At 40.8% G+C, this 18,156-nt stretch overlaps 1 protein-coding gene across 1 annotated transcript in view; it reads left to right on the top strand.

The window, feature by feature from the left end:
* The window catches only part of TFE3 (transcription factor binding to IGHM enhancer 3), a 59,868-nt gene that overhangs the window by 12,538 nt on the left and 29,174 nt on the right, over positions 1–18,156 (top strand). The window contains exon 2 of the mRNA XM_060763130.2: positions 17,831–17,944. Within this exon, the coding sequence (XP_060619113.1) occupies positions 17,831–17,944 (114 nt within the window). The remainder of the gene's footprint in view (positions 1–17,830; positions 17,945–18,156) is intronic.

Here is an 18,156-nt window from a genome sequence, read left to right as displayed (position 1 = left end):
TCTCCGACTCTTCGTGACCTCATGGACCAGCCCACGCCAGAGCTCCCTGTCAGCCGTTACCACCCCCAGCTCCCTCAAGGTCAGTCCAGTCACTTCAAGGATGCCATCCATCCATCTTGCCCTTGGTCGGCCCCTCTTCCTTTTGCCTTCCACTTTCCCCAGCATAATTGTCTTCTCTAGGCTTTCCTGTCTCCTCATGATGTGACCAAAGTACTTCAACTTTGTCCACAGCTCCTAATGTATTTTGTCAGGAGAACTAACCAAGAGGTCTGATGTTGATTTTCTATCTGCTCTAACAGGCACAGTTTTGGGAGTCTATCATTTTCCATGGCCATCAGTTTTGCCCAGTAGTTGTAGGCCCTGATTTTGGATAAGCCATCCACTGTGTGTACTCCCAGTTCCGCTCTTACTGCGGCAGCTGGGGTCGTCCTGTCCACTCCTAGGAAACTTCGCAGGTGCTGTGATTGTGATTGCTCTAATAATGGTACACATGCTTGTGGATTTCAATGGCTTCTCTGTGTAGTCTGACATTATATGACAATGTAACCTAGTTCAAAGCAGACAATGTGGGATTTTGTGCCTTGATATTCAGGGTTATATAGCTGTGTGGAAGGGCCTGAGTCCACATTGTCATATAATCCAGTTCAATGTGGGTTTTATACAACTGTGTAGCAGGAGCCTGGGATAAAGGGCAGTGTGGAAGGGCTCCAAAGACCCAAACCATAGATGCAACCAAGGAAGCCTGGTGGCAGATTGCGGGCGCGGCCCCTTTAAGGCGAAATGGGCTGAGGCAGAGCCTGGAGACCGAACAGCGGCCCCTGGTGGCCGGGAAGGGGCGCTGCCATTCTCGAAAGCGCGGCCTTCTCCCTCACAGTCTTCCCTGTCTACAAAACAAGGCCCGGCCAAGATGGACGCCTTCCTTCCTCCTGCGAGCCGTGGGCGCGGGGAGGGGGACCCCTTGGAGGGGAGGGACAAGGACCGAGGGCGGCGTGTGGACGCCTGGAAATAACCCAGGGCGGTCCCCGAGGCCTCCCTCCGCCTCCCCACGCACTCAGGCGGGTTTTAAAATGCGGCTCCGAAAAGGCCCGCGCCAGGAAACGCCGCCCGGCCTGTTTGCGTGGAAGCCAGGATGGGGAACGAGTGCTGAGGAGGAGGAGGTGAGCGAGGCCTGGGCCTGGTCTCTCATGGCTTGTTATGGGAAGCTCCCCCCCCCCCCCCACCAATAAAGCCTTTTCTAGATACAGCTACACTGCAGTATTAATCCAGTTTGTCACCACTTTAACTGCCATGGCTCAATGCTATGGAATCCTGGGAGCTGTAGTTGCACAAGGCCTTGACTGAGCCTTCTCTGTCAAAGAGGGCACATGCCTCACCAAACTACAACTCCCAATATCCCATACCACCTGTGGGTCCCCAGATGTTTTGGCCTTCAACTCCCAGAAATCATAACAGCTGGTAAACTGAATGGGATTTCTGGGAGTTGTAGCCCAAAACACCCACAGGTTGAGAACCACTGCCATAGCATGAAGCCATGGCAGCTCAAGTGGTTTATTTATTTCTCCTGTCAGGGCAGCCAGTCAGTTATATTACATTTCTAACAGAACAAAGCAAACAAACAGAGAAAGCACAAAATTTGTGAGTTTGGTAGTTGATTAAATGTCCTTTGACCAGTATCTGGCCACTTGGAGTGCTTCTGGTGTTGCTGCAAGAAGGTCCTCCATTGTACATGTGGCAGGGCTCAGGGTGCATTGCAGCAGGTGGTCAGTGGTTTGTTCTTCTTCGACTCGCATGTCAAGGATTCCACTTTGTAGCCCCATTTCTGAAGGTTGGCTCTGCATCTCGTGGTGCTAGAGCGCAGTCTGTTCAGCGCCTTCCAAGTCGCCCAGTCCTCTGTGTGCCCAGGGGGGGTTTCTCATTTGGTATCAGCCATTGGTTGAGGTTCCGGGTTTGAGCCTGCCACTTTTGGACTCTCGCTTGCTGAGGTGTTCCAGCAAGTGTCTCTGTAGATCTTAGAAAACTATGTCTGGATTTAAGTCGTTGACGTGCTGGCTGATACCCAAACGGGATGAGCTGGAGATGTCACTGCCTTGGTCCTTTCACTATTGGCTGCCACTTCCCGGCGGATGTCAGGTGGTGCGATACCGGCTAGACAGTGTAATTTCTCCAGCTCAAGTGGTGTCAAACTGCTTTAATTCTGAAGTGTAGACACATCCTTTGCCATAATTCCCTCCTTGTTTTGACTGTTTGGAAGGAGAAGGCAAACGATAGCCTTGACTTTTACTAGGGGGAGGCTAGGGACCTATCCACACAGCCATATAACCTAGAAAAGGGGTCCTCAAACTATGGCCCCAGGGCCGAATACGGCCCTCCAATGTCATTTACCCGGCCCTCACTCAGGGTCAACCTAAATCTGAAACGACTTGAAAGCACACAACAACAACAATCCTATTTCATCAGCCAAAAGCAAGCCCACACTTCCCATTGAAATACTAATAAGTTTATATTTGTTAAAGTTGTTCTTCATTTTTATTATTGTATTTTTTAAGTGGGGTTTTTTGTTTGCACTATAAATAAGATATGTTCAGTGTGCATAGGAATCATTCATGGTTTTTCCCCAAATTATAATCTGGCCCTCCAACAGTTTGAGGGACTGTTACCTGGCCCTCTGTTTAAAAAGTTTGAGGACCCCTGACCTAGAATAACAAGACAAATAATCCACAATATCTGCTTTGAACTGGGTTATCTGAGGCCCCTTCCACACAGCTGCATGAAATCCACATTTTACTGGATTATGGGGCAGTGTGGACCCATTGCCCTTTCACACAGCCCTATTTCCCAGACTATCAAGGCAGAAAATCCCTTGTTATCTGAGTGTGGACTCAGATAACCCAGTTCAAAGCAGATATTGTGGGATTTTCTGCCTTGATATTCTGGGATATAGAGATGTGTGGAAGGGGCCTCAGATAACCCAGATGTTGTGGATAATCTGCTGTGTAAAAGTAAAGGTAAAGGTTTTCCCCTGACATTAAGTCCAGTAAGACTCTGGTGGTTGGTGCTCATCTCCATTTCTAAGATGAAGAGCCGGTGTTGTCCATAAACACCTCCAAGGTCATGTGGCTGGCATGACTGCATGGAGCGCCGTTACCTCCCTGCCAGAGCAGTACCTATTTATCTACGCATTTGCATGTTTTCGAACTGCTAGGCTGGCAGAAGTTGGGGCTGACAACAGGAGCTCACACCGCTCTCCGGATTCGAACCTGCAATCTTTCGGTCAATAAGTTCAGCAGCTCAGCGCTTTAACCCACTGGGCCACCGGGGGCTTCAATCTGCTGTGATAATCTGGATTATATTGCTGTGCGGAAGGGCCCTGAGTACACATTGCCATATATTTCAGTTCAAAGCAGATAATGTGGGATTTTATACACCTGTGTGGAAAGGACCTCAGATAACCCAGTTCAAAGCAGATATTGTGGGATTTTGTGCTTTGATATTCAAGGGACCCTTCTACACAGCTGTATAAAATCCACATTGAACTAGGTTATATGACAGTGTGGACTCAATCCAGTTCAAAGAAGATATTGTGGGATTTTCTGCCTTGATATTCTGGGATATAGGGATGTGTGGAAGGACCATGAGTTAACACTGCCATATAATCCAGTTCAAAGCGGATAATGTGGGATTTTATTCAGCTGTGTGGAAGGGGCCTTGTTCTTGTGTTTTGAAAAGCCCTTTGCAACAATTCCTCTACTCCCAACATCTAGGGAAAATGTCCCAATTTTAGTCTCTCACTGCCATATAATCCAGAATATCAAGGCAGGTATTCCACATTATCCGCTTTGAACTGGATTATATGAGTCTACATTGCCATATAGTCAGGTTCAAAGCAGATGCTCTGGATTTTATTTGGCAGTGTAGATGGGAAGAAAGAGGAAGCTAAATTGGGCTTCTCTTTTGCAAGTGATGGTGACTGTGGAATGATGGTTTGAAAATGGATCTGCTCACTCCCAACACTGTTGCCACAACACCATAATTGTTGTTTGCTCTCGTTTATGGTGACCTTAATGTGAACCTATCAGGGGTTTTTCTTGGCAAGATATGTTTAGAGTGGGGTTTGTTATTGCCTTCCTCTGAGGCTGAGAGAGTGTGACTTGCCCAGTCCTAATTCCAGTATGCTGAAATGAGGATTCAAATCCAGAATTGTCTTCTAGTGCTCAAACCGCTACATTAAATTGGCATTCCTTGCTACTTTGTGATATCTTTAGAAATAATAAACAGTATTGAGAAGGAGGAAAGCTTTTACGTTTTACACAAGCCCCTGACACACTCTTTTGGGATTTTTTGTGGTGTCACCGTGCCAATCTCAGCTATGCTCATTTTCCTATTTATTTCAATAGGCTTGCTTTCCTTGCGTCAGCTTCAAAGGTGCCCATGTGGGAATTTCAGGGAGGAGGTGTTTTCTCTTCGCCCGCCCCCACAAACCCTTGCATAAAGCGGGGTGAATTGTATGTTTTGCTAGTCCTATTGAGAAATTGTACTGGTATGATCTCTATTCTAGAGGACTTTTGTAACTCCTTGGCATGAGTTTTGTAGTGTCTTCCTTGCTGGGAAGGGCACAATTCAAATTCCATCTTAACTCACAAACCACTGATACATTCTGGGTGCATTTACTTGAGAGTGAATCCCAAGGGGCCTAAATACCCTAAAGTGGATGTGCAAAATAATCTGGCCCGCCATGTCATTTTATGTGGCCCTCTAGGTACGGGACTACAACTCCCATTTTGCTAGAGCTAATGGGAGTTGGGATACAACAACATCTGGAAGGCTGTAGTTGTTCCTCTTTAGTCAGGATATTGGCGTTTGAATTTAGATATTCAGGCTTGTGGATATTATGTCTGACTTTAAATGTACTTTAACCTTTCTCCAACCTCAGAGCCTCAAGTTCAGGGGTTGGGGAAAACTTAAATTTCTATTATCCTCTGTCCACATGGCGGATCATCAGAAATGATGGGAGTTGTTGTACAATAACATCTGGTGAATCAAATTGGGCAAAAAACAAAGAGCACCAACTGCTATGTAAACTAATTATAGTTGGCCCTCTGTAACCACAGATTCTCTCTTCATGGATTCAATGGCCCTTTAGAAACAAAATGGTTGATGTGGCCCTTAGTGAACATGAGTTTGATACCCCTGCCCTAAAGGTTCCAGCTTGGGATTTACTTCTTAACAGATATAAATCTATTTTCTGGATCATGGAGATGACATCTCATAGCAGTTTTCCTCTCCATGCTGGATGATTGGACTACACCTCCCAGAATCCCCATCCAGTTGTGCAAAATGTTTAGGGTTAGTGGGAGTTACAGGCATCTGGTTGGGGAACTATGCTTCACAGTATTGTTGGAAAGATAATGTATACCAAGTATCCTGATTTCTATAAACTTCTATAATAATGTGGAATTTCATGGGATGACAGTGACTGTCACAAAAGACTTCTAGTTTACCTGTTTTTTTTTTTAATAAGTTGATTAATTGATGAGCATCATGCCAAAGCCGGGCATAGATCATGTTGCCTTGTTCTCAGTAGTGAAAGCAGTCTGGCTCTGTAGCTTTAATCAAACACAAGAAACTGTTTGTACTGAGACACAATCACTGCCTTTAGTATCTTTTAAATTTCTTATTATTAGCAGTAGCTAATATCAACCTTGCTAAATGTGTAGTTGATCAGTCATTGACAGCTTCTGTCCCTAAATATTGCTGTTATTGGCAATTTTACTTTTGAAATGTGTGTCTGTTCATCTTGGGATGTTTATCCTGAAGTATTTTTCTCTTATAAATAATCAAGACAGGTCCAGGTAAGAGTTTTATAGGATTAAAGGAGGAAGGGAGTTGTATTTATTGCAATGTCTGGTGTGCTGTGGTATTTGTTTACAGGTCTGTATTTGTAGGAGTGGTAACCATGGGGATTTCCTTGGAGGTTCAGAACTGCTGTTTAAACTTTGCATCACAGTTAACTGTTTCATGCTTCAGGTTGCAGCATTAAGCTGTATATCAATGAACAAAAAATAATGTGTAGGTACTACTTTAGTGCCCTTTGATATTATACAATTAGTGTGCTATGATTCTTGTTTGATAAGTATGACTTTATCCTATAAAATTCTGAAAAGTTTGGAAGGTTACGTTGAATTTTTAAGACCTCCAATGCCTCCCCAAACTGCAAATCCCAGGATTCAGTGTACTCAAAAGTAGCATCAAAATGTTATAACACCATTGTGCAAAAGGTATTTTTTATTTTTTATATTTGGATCCTACCTCATCAGGATTGATGTGGTTATTTGATGCCTTCTGCCTCCATTCCATGTTGTCACTACTTCCAAGGCTGTCTTTCTATAACTATGCTAAGTGTATAGTACTTTTTGAGAGTGAGGTGTTGTGTGATTTCTGGGCTGTATGGCCGTGTTCTAGCAGCATTTTCTTCTGATGTTTTGTCTGCATCTAGCTGGCATCTTCAGAAGATCTTTTTGAGAGTGTTTTTCACTCCTAATTTGGTGGCCATAGGAAACAGAGAAACGGGATTCATTTTTGGAGAAGGTGTCTGGAATTCATGCACTTATCCAGTGATCAGTCCAGGCACAAATTTTGTGTGAATTCTGCTGCATTAAGGAAAATGTAAAGTGATGTTTTTCGAAGGACTTGGTGCAGACTACACAAGGCTATGACAGTAGAAAAGTCTGGATGGTTTTTGTGCCAGTAGCTTCTGCGCATGTGCTGGATTTTGGTGTTGTGCTTTAGGGATGAATTAAGGTTTGGAATTATAAACATCCTGTACTGTGGAGAGGACTACATGCTATTGAATTCAGAGGGCATAATTCTGAATAAATAAAGGATTGCACTGTATGTCTAGACATGTTTTAAGTATCTAGATGAAAAATAAACTTTTATCAGAACTGAATGATTAGATTAACTGATTAAACATTGCTACTCTGATATATGTTTACATTATGTACCAGTCACCTGTGGATTTATGGCAATTCCATTATATAGGAGTTCCTTAGACAAGGAATACTCAGAGGTGATGTTGCAAGTTCATCTGAAATCTAGTCTACAGAACCTGGTATATGTTTTATTGTTTGACTGTAGGTTTGATTATTTGAATAAAAATTAGACTTTATATATATAAAGGGGGGGGAGGGAGGGGGGCAGAGAAAGAGTGTGCGTGAGTGTGTTTGAGAGAGAGAGAACCTAGTATTCATGGACAGTCTCCCATTCAAGTACTAACCATGGCTGATCCTGATTAGCTTCAAAGATCAGACCAAAGATCAGATCTTGACATGCTGAAATTGAAAAAGTTTGACTTAAATCACAGCTAATTTATTCCACTGATCTCACGTTTTCCCAAAAGGCGTATGTTAGGTATTAAGCATATTTTGTTTCCATGGACTACAATTGCTTCTTTCTCTTAGTGGTTGGGGACTGGCCCAGACCAGAAACACTATTTGCATAGCACTGATATAGGAATTAATATTTTATGTAGTGCTTTCTAGAGGACTTATCCTCCCTCCATAGCCTTTTCCAGCATAAGACTTCAGGCATAGCCAAGGACCCTTTGACTATCCAGATAATTTGAATTACATTACCCACAATGCCTTGCCATTGACTGTTCTGGCTGGGGCTTATAGTCCCAATCATATGCTCCCCATCTGTGCTGTGCAGTAAATCAGCACCTCCTAGTTGCAAGGCATAAAGCCAGGACTTCCTATACCAGTGGTTCTCAACCTGTGGGTCCCCAGGTGTTTTGGCCTACAACTCCCAGAAATCCCAGCCAGTTTACCAGCTGTTAAAATTTCTGGGAGTTGAAGGCCAAAAACATCTGGGGACCCCAGGTTGAGAACCACTGTCCTATACAATGCTGGATGGTGATCTCCATGTCAGTGGGTTTGTGATACAGTCCAGGTGTTAGCCTAGGATCTATCCAAGGTGCTAAATCTGTTTGTGGGATAGAGGTCAAATCTGGAGCAGATTCATCATCACCACTGAAATAGTGTCCACCACTATCAACTGCTGCTGCCTGGCTGAGGTGTCTGCTCCTTGCGTTATGGTTGACTGTCCTTTGGGAGATAGACAATGCTGTAAACACATCATGATGGAAGCATTGCAGAATAGCTATGGGAAGATGGCTGGTTATCGAATTTCATTTGGATGATCTACAACTGTGTTACCTAACACATACGTATATCCATGTACAATTGGCTCTCTTTGTACACGGATTGTTCATCCATGCATTTATCCATCTACAGCTTGAAAATATTTCAGAGCAATAATCCCAAAAAGCAAACTTTGATTTTATCTTTTTATATAAAGGACATCATTTTACTACACCATTGTATGTAATGGGATTTGAGCATCATGAATTTTAATATCCGTGGGGGGTCCTTGACCCAATGTGAAGCATGACTTCTTTATGTTGACGGAATTTTTTCCCCTTTTAACTCCTGATTTCTGATGCAGTCTCCTTAAAGTCTGGCCCATAATAAATTGACTACATATATTTCCTTCCATTCCCCTTTCCCTCATGGGTCATAGATTTATTTCAGAAGAATACAGTAAAGAAGTCTCACTGTCTCCATCAGCATCCAGTAAGATTACTACAGAGATTACATTGTTCATGATAATCACAAATAGTGGTGTCTTGCTAGCATTCTTCCTTCCTGTAATTCTTATCACAGATTGTTTCAATCTCATCCTTTGGTCCTCTAGATGTTTGGGACTTCAGTTCTCAGAGCCTAATTATTCCCATTTTTCTAGGTGCTCTGGACTCTTCTTTCAAAGGAAGGAACAAGTCCACCTCTGAGTATTTCTTGCTGAGAAAACTCTTAAATTCCTGGGGCTGCCATATGTCTACAGACGACTTGAAAGCACATCCACACACATGCATGGTTTTAACTATTTTAGCCTTTGAGGCTCTTTATAACTTGGTGATCTGTTTAATATGCTTTAATTCTATTTAAAGTACTTTATTGTTTTTATCTGGAATTGTTTTAGATTGTTTAGACCCGCACAGTTCTGAGAGCTCACATTAAAAAATGTTGTATTTAATTAAAAAATGTGTGTGTGTGTGTGTGTGTGTTTTCAAGCTGCCTGTGAACCTATAGCGACCCAAGAATTTCATAGGATTTTCTTAGGCAAAGAACACTAAGTGATAGTTTTGTTAGTTCCAGCTTCTAAAATATAGTCTACAGCACCTGATATTCATTGGTGGTCTCACATCCAAATACTAATTAGAGCTAATCATTCTCAGCTTCCAAGATTACATAGGATCTGGTACATTTGAATGTTCTCAAATGTATTGTTGAAGGCTTTCATGGCCACAACCTCTGAGGATCCTTCCATAGATGCAAGTGAAACGTTAGGAGAGAATGCTTCTGGAACATGACCATACAGCCCGGGAAACTCACACAACAACGCTTCTCTAAAATATTGTTAATATAAGATGTAACTAGTATCTGGATGGGAGACCACTAATGAATACCAGGGCCCATCACTCCTTAGTTTCAGTCCTTCTTTGGATAATGAAATATTCAGTCCAAAAGAATTCTGGATAGGGTATTCATAGGTAGTAGATTCACTTTACACAACCCACGGGGAATATAAGTTTACAGTAAGACCCCATACCCACAGGGAAGACATTCCAGATGTGTGTAATTGAAATTGTGGTTACTTGTCCTGCGGATATGGGGATCTAAGCATAATTGTTATGATATTGAAACAAAAGATGCCATAGTTGATGTATTGCTTTTGCCACAACTTTCCATCTTTCCCTCTCTCTACATTAGTATATCAAAATAATAATACCAGCCTTCTATATAATACTTTTTCAAAGATTAGTCCAAGGATGGGGAAATCTAGTCCTTTGGGTGGGCTACAACTCTCATCATGTCTCAGCCTTGACCTAGCTGGCTGAGATTGTGTGTGGGGGGGAACTGGATTATAACAACAACACTGGAGAGTCAACAAACCTTGGATTTCATGTATGTTAAACTATTTGAAAGCTTAAACTGTGCCTTTGAAATGCTAAGCATTATTATTAGAAACATTGTTGATCTGTCCTCGACCAGACACATTTTTGATAATGCTTAGAAAAGGTCTTACCCTACTAGTGGGATATGAAAACAGCAAGAAACCAAAAGCGAAGGCATTAAAGGCATCAAGCAAGCAGGAAGAAACTGGTCTCAGACCTAAAATTAATAAGGCACAGTGCATTTCCTAATGGGAAAATCCATCCAAGTAAGTTAATTTGTTTAATATAAACTGTCCTTATTAATTAACTACAGTGGTCATTATTACTAAGAAGCAGTGTCATATCAATTTTTAAGAGATTTGAAATTACCTGGGTGTTGTTTTGTTTGTCACGATCTGTGTATCTGTGTGGTTTTATGCATTTTCATTGAAGGTTTTAGAATGTAGAAATGTTTTACTTTATTTCTGAAGCACACTGAGCATTTTTGGAATGAAAATAGGTCTGTTAAATGGGCCTTTGAACAAGCTGGCAAGAAAAGGTGAGGTGAGGTGAGGTGTAGTCTGGTCACCATGAGAGATGGGTTTTCACCCTCATATTTACCATTTCTGGGTGGAATTATTTTTCTTTCCTCCCATACTGAAACAGTGTAGTTCTCGCTGGTGTGCAGTTTTGTGCAGTGAAAGTCTGATTGCCACTTCCTCATACTTGGGACATTGGTAGAGAATTTCCCCTCCTGCTTTTCTAATCCCTCACCTGGTCACGCCAAGTGGTCTATTCTTTCCTCTCTGTGAGAGCAATTTTGTTCTTATTTTCTCCATTGTTCATTCTTAAATCTTTGGCTGCCAGTTCCATACAAAAATTAACTTTCCTCCCTTGGTTTTAATGTTTTGTGGAGTTGGGTATTCCTAGCAAGCTGAGATTGTTCACTCTTAGTTGTCACTCGGCTTCTCCGTCTCTCACTTGGCTGCTGTCGTTGTTGTGAGTGCCGATGAGAGAAGGTGTCTTGGAAAACTTGTGAGATGTCAAACTAATCTGGAATGTAAGTGAATATGGCATAGATATTAAATACCGTACATTTGTTTTTAGCACCTTTGGCAGTGAAGCGAATGATTTAAACAAATAGAATGATAATATATAATCTTCGTATCACAGGAGTCCAGCAGAAAGCTTGGAAATGTTACTCTTTGACTCTCACAACTAGAATAGCTCTGCTTGCTGAAGAAATCTGGGAATCATGTTTCCGAGCTCTACTAAGAATTACTTTGCTTGTCATGCTAAGGGTACATCTACACTGTAGAATTAATACAGTTTGATACTGCTTTAACTGTCTTGACTTAATGCTATTGAATCCTGGGAGTTGGAGCGCGGTGAGGCAACAGCACCCTTTGGCTGTTATAAAACAAAAAGTCCTATGATTTCATAGCATTGAGACATGGCAGTTAATGTGATATCAAACTGCATTAATTTTACAGTGTAAATGCACCACAAGAATCCATCTAGTGAGTCCTCCTGTTACTAGATATGGTCTGTCAGATGTGTTTTACAAGTGTATAATTAGAGCAAACTAGATTTTAAAAGCTCATATAATTCCTAACAATTTAATGTATATTACTACTGAATATAACAAATTCGTTAGCAGGTGTTATGTGCAGATGATATCAGTAGACGTCTTAAAGAAATATGAGTCTTACTGTTTTTAAAGCTACTTGAGCTAAATGTCTCACTGTTTGTGATGATTAAGTGAAGTCTGTTACAGAAGAAAAAAGGATTCTGTCCTATATGTAACATAAGATGTCACTAGTTCTTACACAGTCACAGTCCTTCCATCCTGGTGTTCTGAGACAGACTAGCTTATCCCTGCTCCTTCTGTCTGTTCTGATCATAGTTGTGTAAGTTGTTGTTTTCCTCTTAGCCCAGGAGTGGTAGTCATCTAGATCTCTAGATGTTGTTGGACTTCAACTTCCAGAAGCCTTAGCCAGTATAAGTAATAATGAGGAATTCTGAGCCCTGTAGTCCAATAACAACTGAAGGGCTACATGATTCTCATCCCTATGTCATTTCTGGTGCCCCAAAGATGGACTATCATAGGCTTTTCTTGGCAAGATTTGTTCAGAATAAGTTTGTTCTTTTTTTCCTCTAAGATTGAGAAAGAGTGACTTGTTTAGGGCCACCCAGTGATGGGTTTCCTGGCTGAATGTGGATTTGAACTCAAGTCTCCAGTGCTAATCAGTGTTCAAATATTACATTATATTGGTCCCTAGCTTACTCCTTACTTTCTAAATAAAGTAATACATCTTGGTAAGGATGATTTTTTCTTTCCATTCCTACCTGACTGGAAACTACCACCCAGAGGTCCTTTTCATTGGCCACCCCATGACTGTGGAATGACCTGCCAGCTGGAAATAGCTAGATGAGCTGTCGGAATTTAAAAACCATGTAAAGACCTCTGTCTTTTGGCAGGCCTACCCAAATTTTAAGTGTCCTTTGCTTGATCTCTGTGTTTTAGTATGTATCTTGTAGAGATATGTTTTGGTGTGTAAGTTTTATGGAGGTACGTTTTAGTATGTGTATTTGTAATGTTTTTGCTGTGCCTAGTCTTTTTGCTGTGCTTATCTATTTTAATAGTTTTGTAACCCACCTCAAGCCATGAGGAGAGGTGGGTAAGAAATAATAATAATAATAATAATAATAATAATAATAATAACCACCTATGATATCCATTGACTTTTTTCCTGTATATTTCCCAGTTTTCTGTTATTACGGTACCCTTTTTGTGACAGACTATCTGGAATGTATTACTGTAGATTTATATAATGGCAAATAATTCCTGACTCATCATTTTGCCTATTTTACTGGAATTCTGAAGTGGTACTTTGGTAAATATTTCCAATATGATTGTCCAAACTGAAAATTGATGTTTTCCTCTCTCCTTTTTTTCTATCCCAGTTTGCGCCATTTTTCATTAGATTCGTAATAGAGTCTAGTATGCAGGGACATCTGTAATTGCCAGGTTTTCTGTTCTTGTTTTAATGGCAGCTTATCTCAGGTGTGGTGACCAAGGCACTCTGGCCACAGAGCTGCGTTTGTCTGGATAGTCTGTAACATGATGCCAAGATAGTAATGAAAGATCAGTTTATTAGGGAGTTGCAACATCAGTCCTTTCTTTAAAGACAGGTTGCCTTTATATAACTTGCTCAGTCAATGTGAAATTCGTCCTGAATCATCTCATTGTTAAGCTGTGGATAAACTGACCAAACTGGCAAGGGATATTGTTCCATTCAAATCAGTTTTGACCTATGGTGACACATCTATGCTGTAGATTTAATGCAGTTTGAGACCACTTTAACTTTCGTGGCTCAGTGGCAACTATGAAAACATGAGATTTGTAGTTTTGTGATGCACCAGCACTATTTGGGAGAAAAGGCTAAATACTTGTAAAACTGTAACTTCCCTGATGGCATAACATTGAACCATGGCAGCAGAAGTGTTGTCAAACTTCATTAATTCTACAGTTTAGATCAGGTATGGGCAAACCTCTGTCCTCCAGGTGTTTTGGACTTCAGCTCACACAATTCCTAACAGCCTGTAAGCTGGCTGGGATTTCTGACAGTTGGAGTCCAAAATACCTGGTGGGCCGAAGATTGCCCATGCATGGTGTAGATGAATCCCAAGAGGTCCCCAAGAGTCTCAGTAAGCAACTTTACTGCTTGTATCTTGCAAATTATCTCCTTTCTTCCTTGATTTAATCAATCCTTCTATAATACAGCCTTCCTCTTTTCCTGTTGCCTTCTAAAATACCGAATCAAAAACTACCCAAATGAGCAAGTATTCTTACTTTTAGCCATTGAACATTGTTAGTAAATAGCATACTTTCCCTTCCCAATCCAACATTTTTCTCCACAGCTTCAGATCTGTGGAATGAATTGGTTGTTCTTAGTGCAGCATTTCAATCTGGCATATGGAAAAGATGGATAACTTTGGTGTGGATAACATGGTAATTGAAAGTATAATTCATCTGTTAGTGATTATTTCACTTTACTTCTTAGGTCTGCATCTGCTGAAAAATAGAGGTTCAATTTGCCCTCACCAAGAGATTAATACATATATTTTTGCAATGAAGGGGCAAGCTTTCTAATGATAATATGCATTTTATCTGTTTTATAATTAAACCCTTGAGGCATCAGAGATATGTGCACAATAAGAATATAAACCTCTGTTTATGAATCTTCTAAAAAGCTTTCCCCCCTACCGAGTGAGATTGTCAGGGATTTTGTGCATTTTACCATTCAGGACAGTATTGAATAACTAATGTTTGCACTGAAATCATGAGAAGTAGAAAAATAAATCTCATGAGAAACAAAGATAGGGCTAAAGATGTTACAAACGGACAACCCCCACAATTTCATGGCATTAAGCCATGGCAGTTATTGATGCCAAACTACAGATCCACCCTACTATATTCTGTCCTAGGCAAGTCTTATGTGGGTGCCTCATTTTAGGAAGAATATTGACATGTTAGAGCAGATTCAGAGAAGGGCAACAAGGATAAGAGATACAAAGAACAAAGTCTATGAGGAATGGTTCACAATGGAGGGCATCTTCAGAGGTGATGTTATTTCCCTAAAGGGCTGCCACAGAGAGGAGGACACAGATTGATCTCTGTTGTCCCAGAGATCAGGCTGGGCTTAAATGATTTTAAGATATAGGAGCGCAAATTTCACTTGGACATTAGAAGGAACTTTTCATCAATATGACATTGGAACCAATTATGTAGGGGGCAGTGGGGTGTCTGGATGGCCCCAGAGAAAGACTGGAGAAATATGATACTGGCTCTGATTCTCCTTTGGAAAATGGCATTGATTAACTTTTGGAAAACACAATTTGGAGATCATAACTTTTAGAAAAGCATGGCCTTTCAGAGAAGAGCCAAAAACTCTTTAGAGTAGAATCTTCTTTTGTGGTATACAACCAGATATAATTATGCAAGGCAGTGGTTTCAGTTGTTAGACTGAATAACCTGTTATCTCTGTTCGGTTAGGATAACAAAGATTTTGCCAGTGTATACAAATAACAGTGCTTCAGAAGCATTTTTCAGTGCCCAATATATATATATACCTTCCAATAAAACAACTTGTTTTATATCATGCACTTAAGAGACAAAAATGAAGTAGACTTTGACAAAAAAATAACATATTGGGTTTACTCACAGTCTTCATATGTTCAGCTTGCACAGGTACAAAACGTATCAGTCCAGTTTCAGATATGTTTGAGATAGTTCTCTGTGCCATTTGGCCAGGGCATCTCTCTTATAACAATAGGTCACATAGTCAAAAGGAGAGAGAGCATGTGGTCTGCAGCCTCTTCTATAACTTCTCAGAAACCATAGAGTAAAGGAAGCTGCATACTAGAATATACATGCAGGAAACAGTAAGCAACTGGATCATAGATAAACATATTACTAGAGAAGGCTTGAAGAAGGTTGTAATTTCCAACATCCTCCAGATCTTTTGGACTTCAATTCCCAGCAGCCTCAGCCACTTCAGCCAATTGTCAGAGTTTCTTAGAACTGAAGTCCAAAACACCTGGAGGACCACAGTTTGGGAATCACTGCTTAGGTGGATTCTCTGCATAGAGCAGGATGTTGGTTTCGATCACTGATGAGACCTCCCTAATTTTGTAATTCTGTGTTGTAAATCTTAGGCCAATTTCACAACACAGTCGCCTGATTCAGTTTTGGGAACTTTGCAGTAGAATAAATGCTCTGGCATGCACTATGTGATGGTTTACACCTTTATTGGAAATGCCTCTTTCGGTAAATGGGCACAATGGCTTAAATGGATAGGTTTAAATTGTTTTTATTTTCCTCCAAGGAGCTTAGCACAAATGTGTGTGTTCCCCCCACCACAGTTTTATTTGTGCAAAAAATGTTAAGGAAGTGGATCTCAACCTTTGATTCCCCAGATGTTTTGGCATTCAACTTCCAGAAATCCTAACAACTGAAAAACTGGCTGGAATTTCTGGGAGTTGTAGACCAAAACACCTGGGGACCCACAGGTTGAGAACCACTGTGTTAAGGTATGTTAACCTGACAGATAGTAAGTGGCCCATTCTTACTCAGTGGGTTCAAGGCTGAGTGTGGGTTTGCGCTCAGGTCTGCTGGGCACCAAAGATGTGGCTACTGGAGTGAAGACATTGTCCCCCTTCAAGAATTGTGCCTCCTTGGTAAAATTATCCTTATTTTTTCCGATTTTTGGCATTGCAGTAACAAAGCTTTGTTTGAACATGTTGAAATAAAGTTTAGCCGTCTAGACTAAATGAGCAAGCAAAGTGAATGAGGAAATGAGATCTCAAGACGTGAGAGAGCGAGAAGTAAATTATTTACAATTTTTAATTTTCTGTAATGTTAGAAATTTGGAGACTGAAGAGAAATTTAATTGGAAACAGGATTTTTGTTGCCATTCCTATAGCTACACAGTTGCTGGGTTCTATGATGTACTTTATAATCCAGAACATGAGACTTCAAAGTGAGGTGCTAATAGTATCCCTTTCAAACAATTGACATAATGACATATACTATTATTTTCCCAATGCAATATAAAGCATTTATTTATTCATTTCTTCCAAATGATCTTGGGGATCATTCTTGGGTAATTCTTAGAAATGCGTGAACATTTAATCATTTTTAAAAGAAAGGTTTAAAACAAGTAACTACAAGCAATATGCTACAGCAACATTAGCTGAATCCGCATTGTTGTAGCATCAGTTTGTGGAATGGCCCTGACATGTTGTTTTCAGATATTTCTGCAGACTAAATGGGTTGGGGCTTATATTATGAATATATGAAGGAGTTTTATTCAGAGAGTGGGGCCCATGTTATGAGTGAAATGTTGTGCCAAGGAAGTCTAGAAGAATTGTGAATGTGAGTTTAGTATGTAAACAGTAGTTAGTCATGAAGTCTGATTGGTTTCCCAAAGAAATAAACAATAGCTAGCAACATTTAAATTGGCATCCAAAACCATAGTTATTCACAAAGCAAACAAAAATGAACTTGCAAGAAACATTTTAAAAAAGCAATCACATGGAGGTCATAAAAGTGGCTGATTTTTAAAGTGGGTATAATTCATTGGTATAACTCCATCACAGATCCTTCAGGAAGAAAAAATTAAAACAAACACAGATGGCATCAAATGCCTGGTTTTATAAAAATATATTTATAATCTTTTAGGGCCCCCCTGTGAAGGATATAACAGAAGGTGGAAAACATTGCTGAGAAATCCTTGCTCACTGTGAATACCCAATTAACTTACCTTGGTGGGAGAATGTAGCATCAACATCTGTGGTTAAATGGTGTGCACGGTAGATTGAATTGGATGTAAGGTATATATAGCATGTGAGTCCCATGTCAGAAATGGCTTTTGAACTTGAGATCAGAAACAGAGAGGCAAACCGGTACCAATAGAACAAGACCAAAATATATCTGCTGGAGTGGACTGACCTTTCCTGAAGGTGACCAGTTAGGTACCAGTTAAACTTTAAAGGTACTATTTCAGGAGAGACCCATTTATAGGACATAGTAGTAGCCCAATTGGCAGGTTATTAGAGCATACCTGACCACAAGTGGTTGAATCCTCCAAGGAAAGGTAGTGCTAGTAATGCTGTCTATGGCTAAAGATGATGAAAGTTATGTCCTCTATTGTCTTGAGGGAGCCTTAGAGAGGCTTGCTCTCACAGTTATCAACAGAGATAACCACTTGTAGAATTGGAAGATTAAGCATGGTGACTCAATCCTTTTAAATGTGTGTGTGTTTCTTCAAACAGCCTTGACTCCGTGCTTCCAGAGTCTGGGATTGTGGCCGACATTGACTTGGAGAATATCCTCTCCCTGAACAGCGACAACTTCTACGAGCTCAAGAGCCAGCCTATTGGTGTCAGGTAGGAAAGCAGAGCAGTAGCCAACTCATTTGTTCGATCAACCATCTTGGGGACTTTCAAGTCTTGGTGGGTGGGGAGGAAAAAAAGAAAAGTAAAGATGTTCCTCAACTATTTTCTCCTCTTGTTATGGCAGTTCACAAGGAACCAAAGGCCAATTAACCCTTCAAATAGGTTGCATTGGAAGGAGACAGTACATTCGTATATTCACATAT

The sequence above is a fragment of the Anolis sagrei genome, chromosome 2 (assembly GCF_037176765.1).
Source record: "Anolis sagrei isolate rAnoSag1 chromosome 2, rAnoSag1.mat, whole genome shotgun sequence".
Taxonomy (NCBI): Eukaryota; Metazoa; Chordata; class Lepidosauria; order Squamata; family Dactyloidae; genus Anolis; species Anolis sagrei.
Note: the sequence above shows the minus strand (reverse complement) of the source record. Positions and strands in the feature narration are given on the sequence as shown.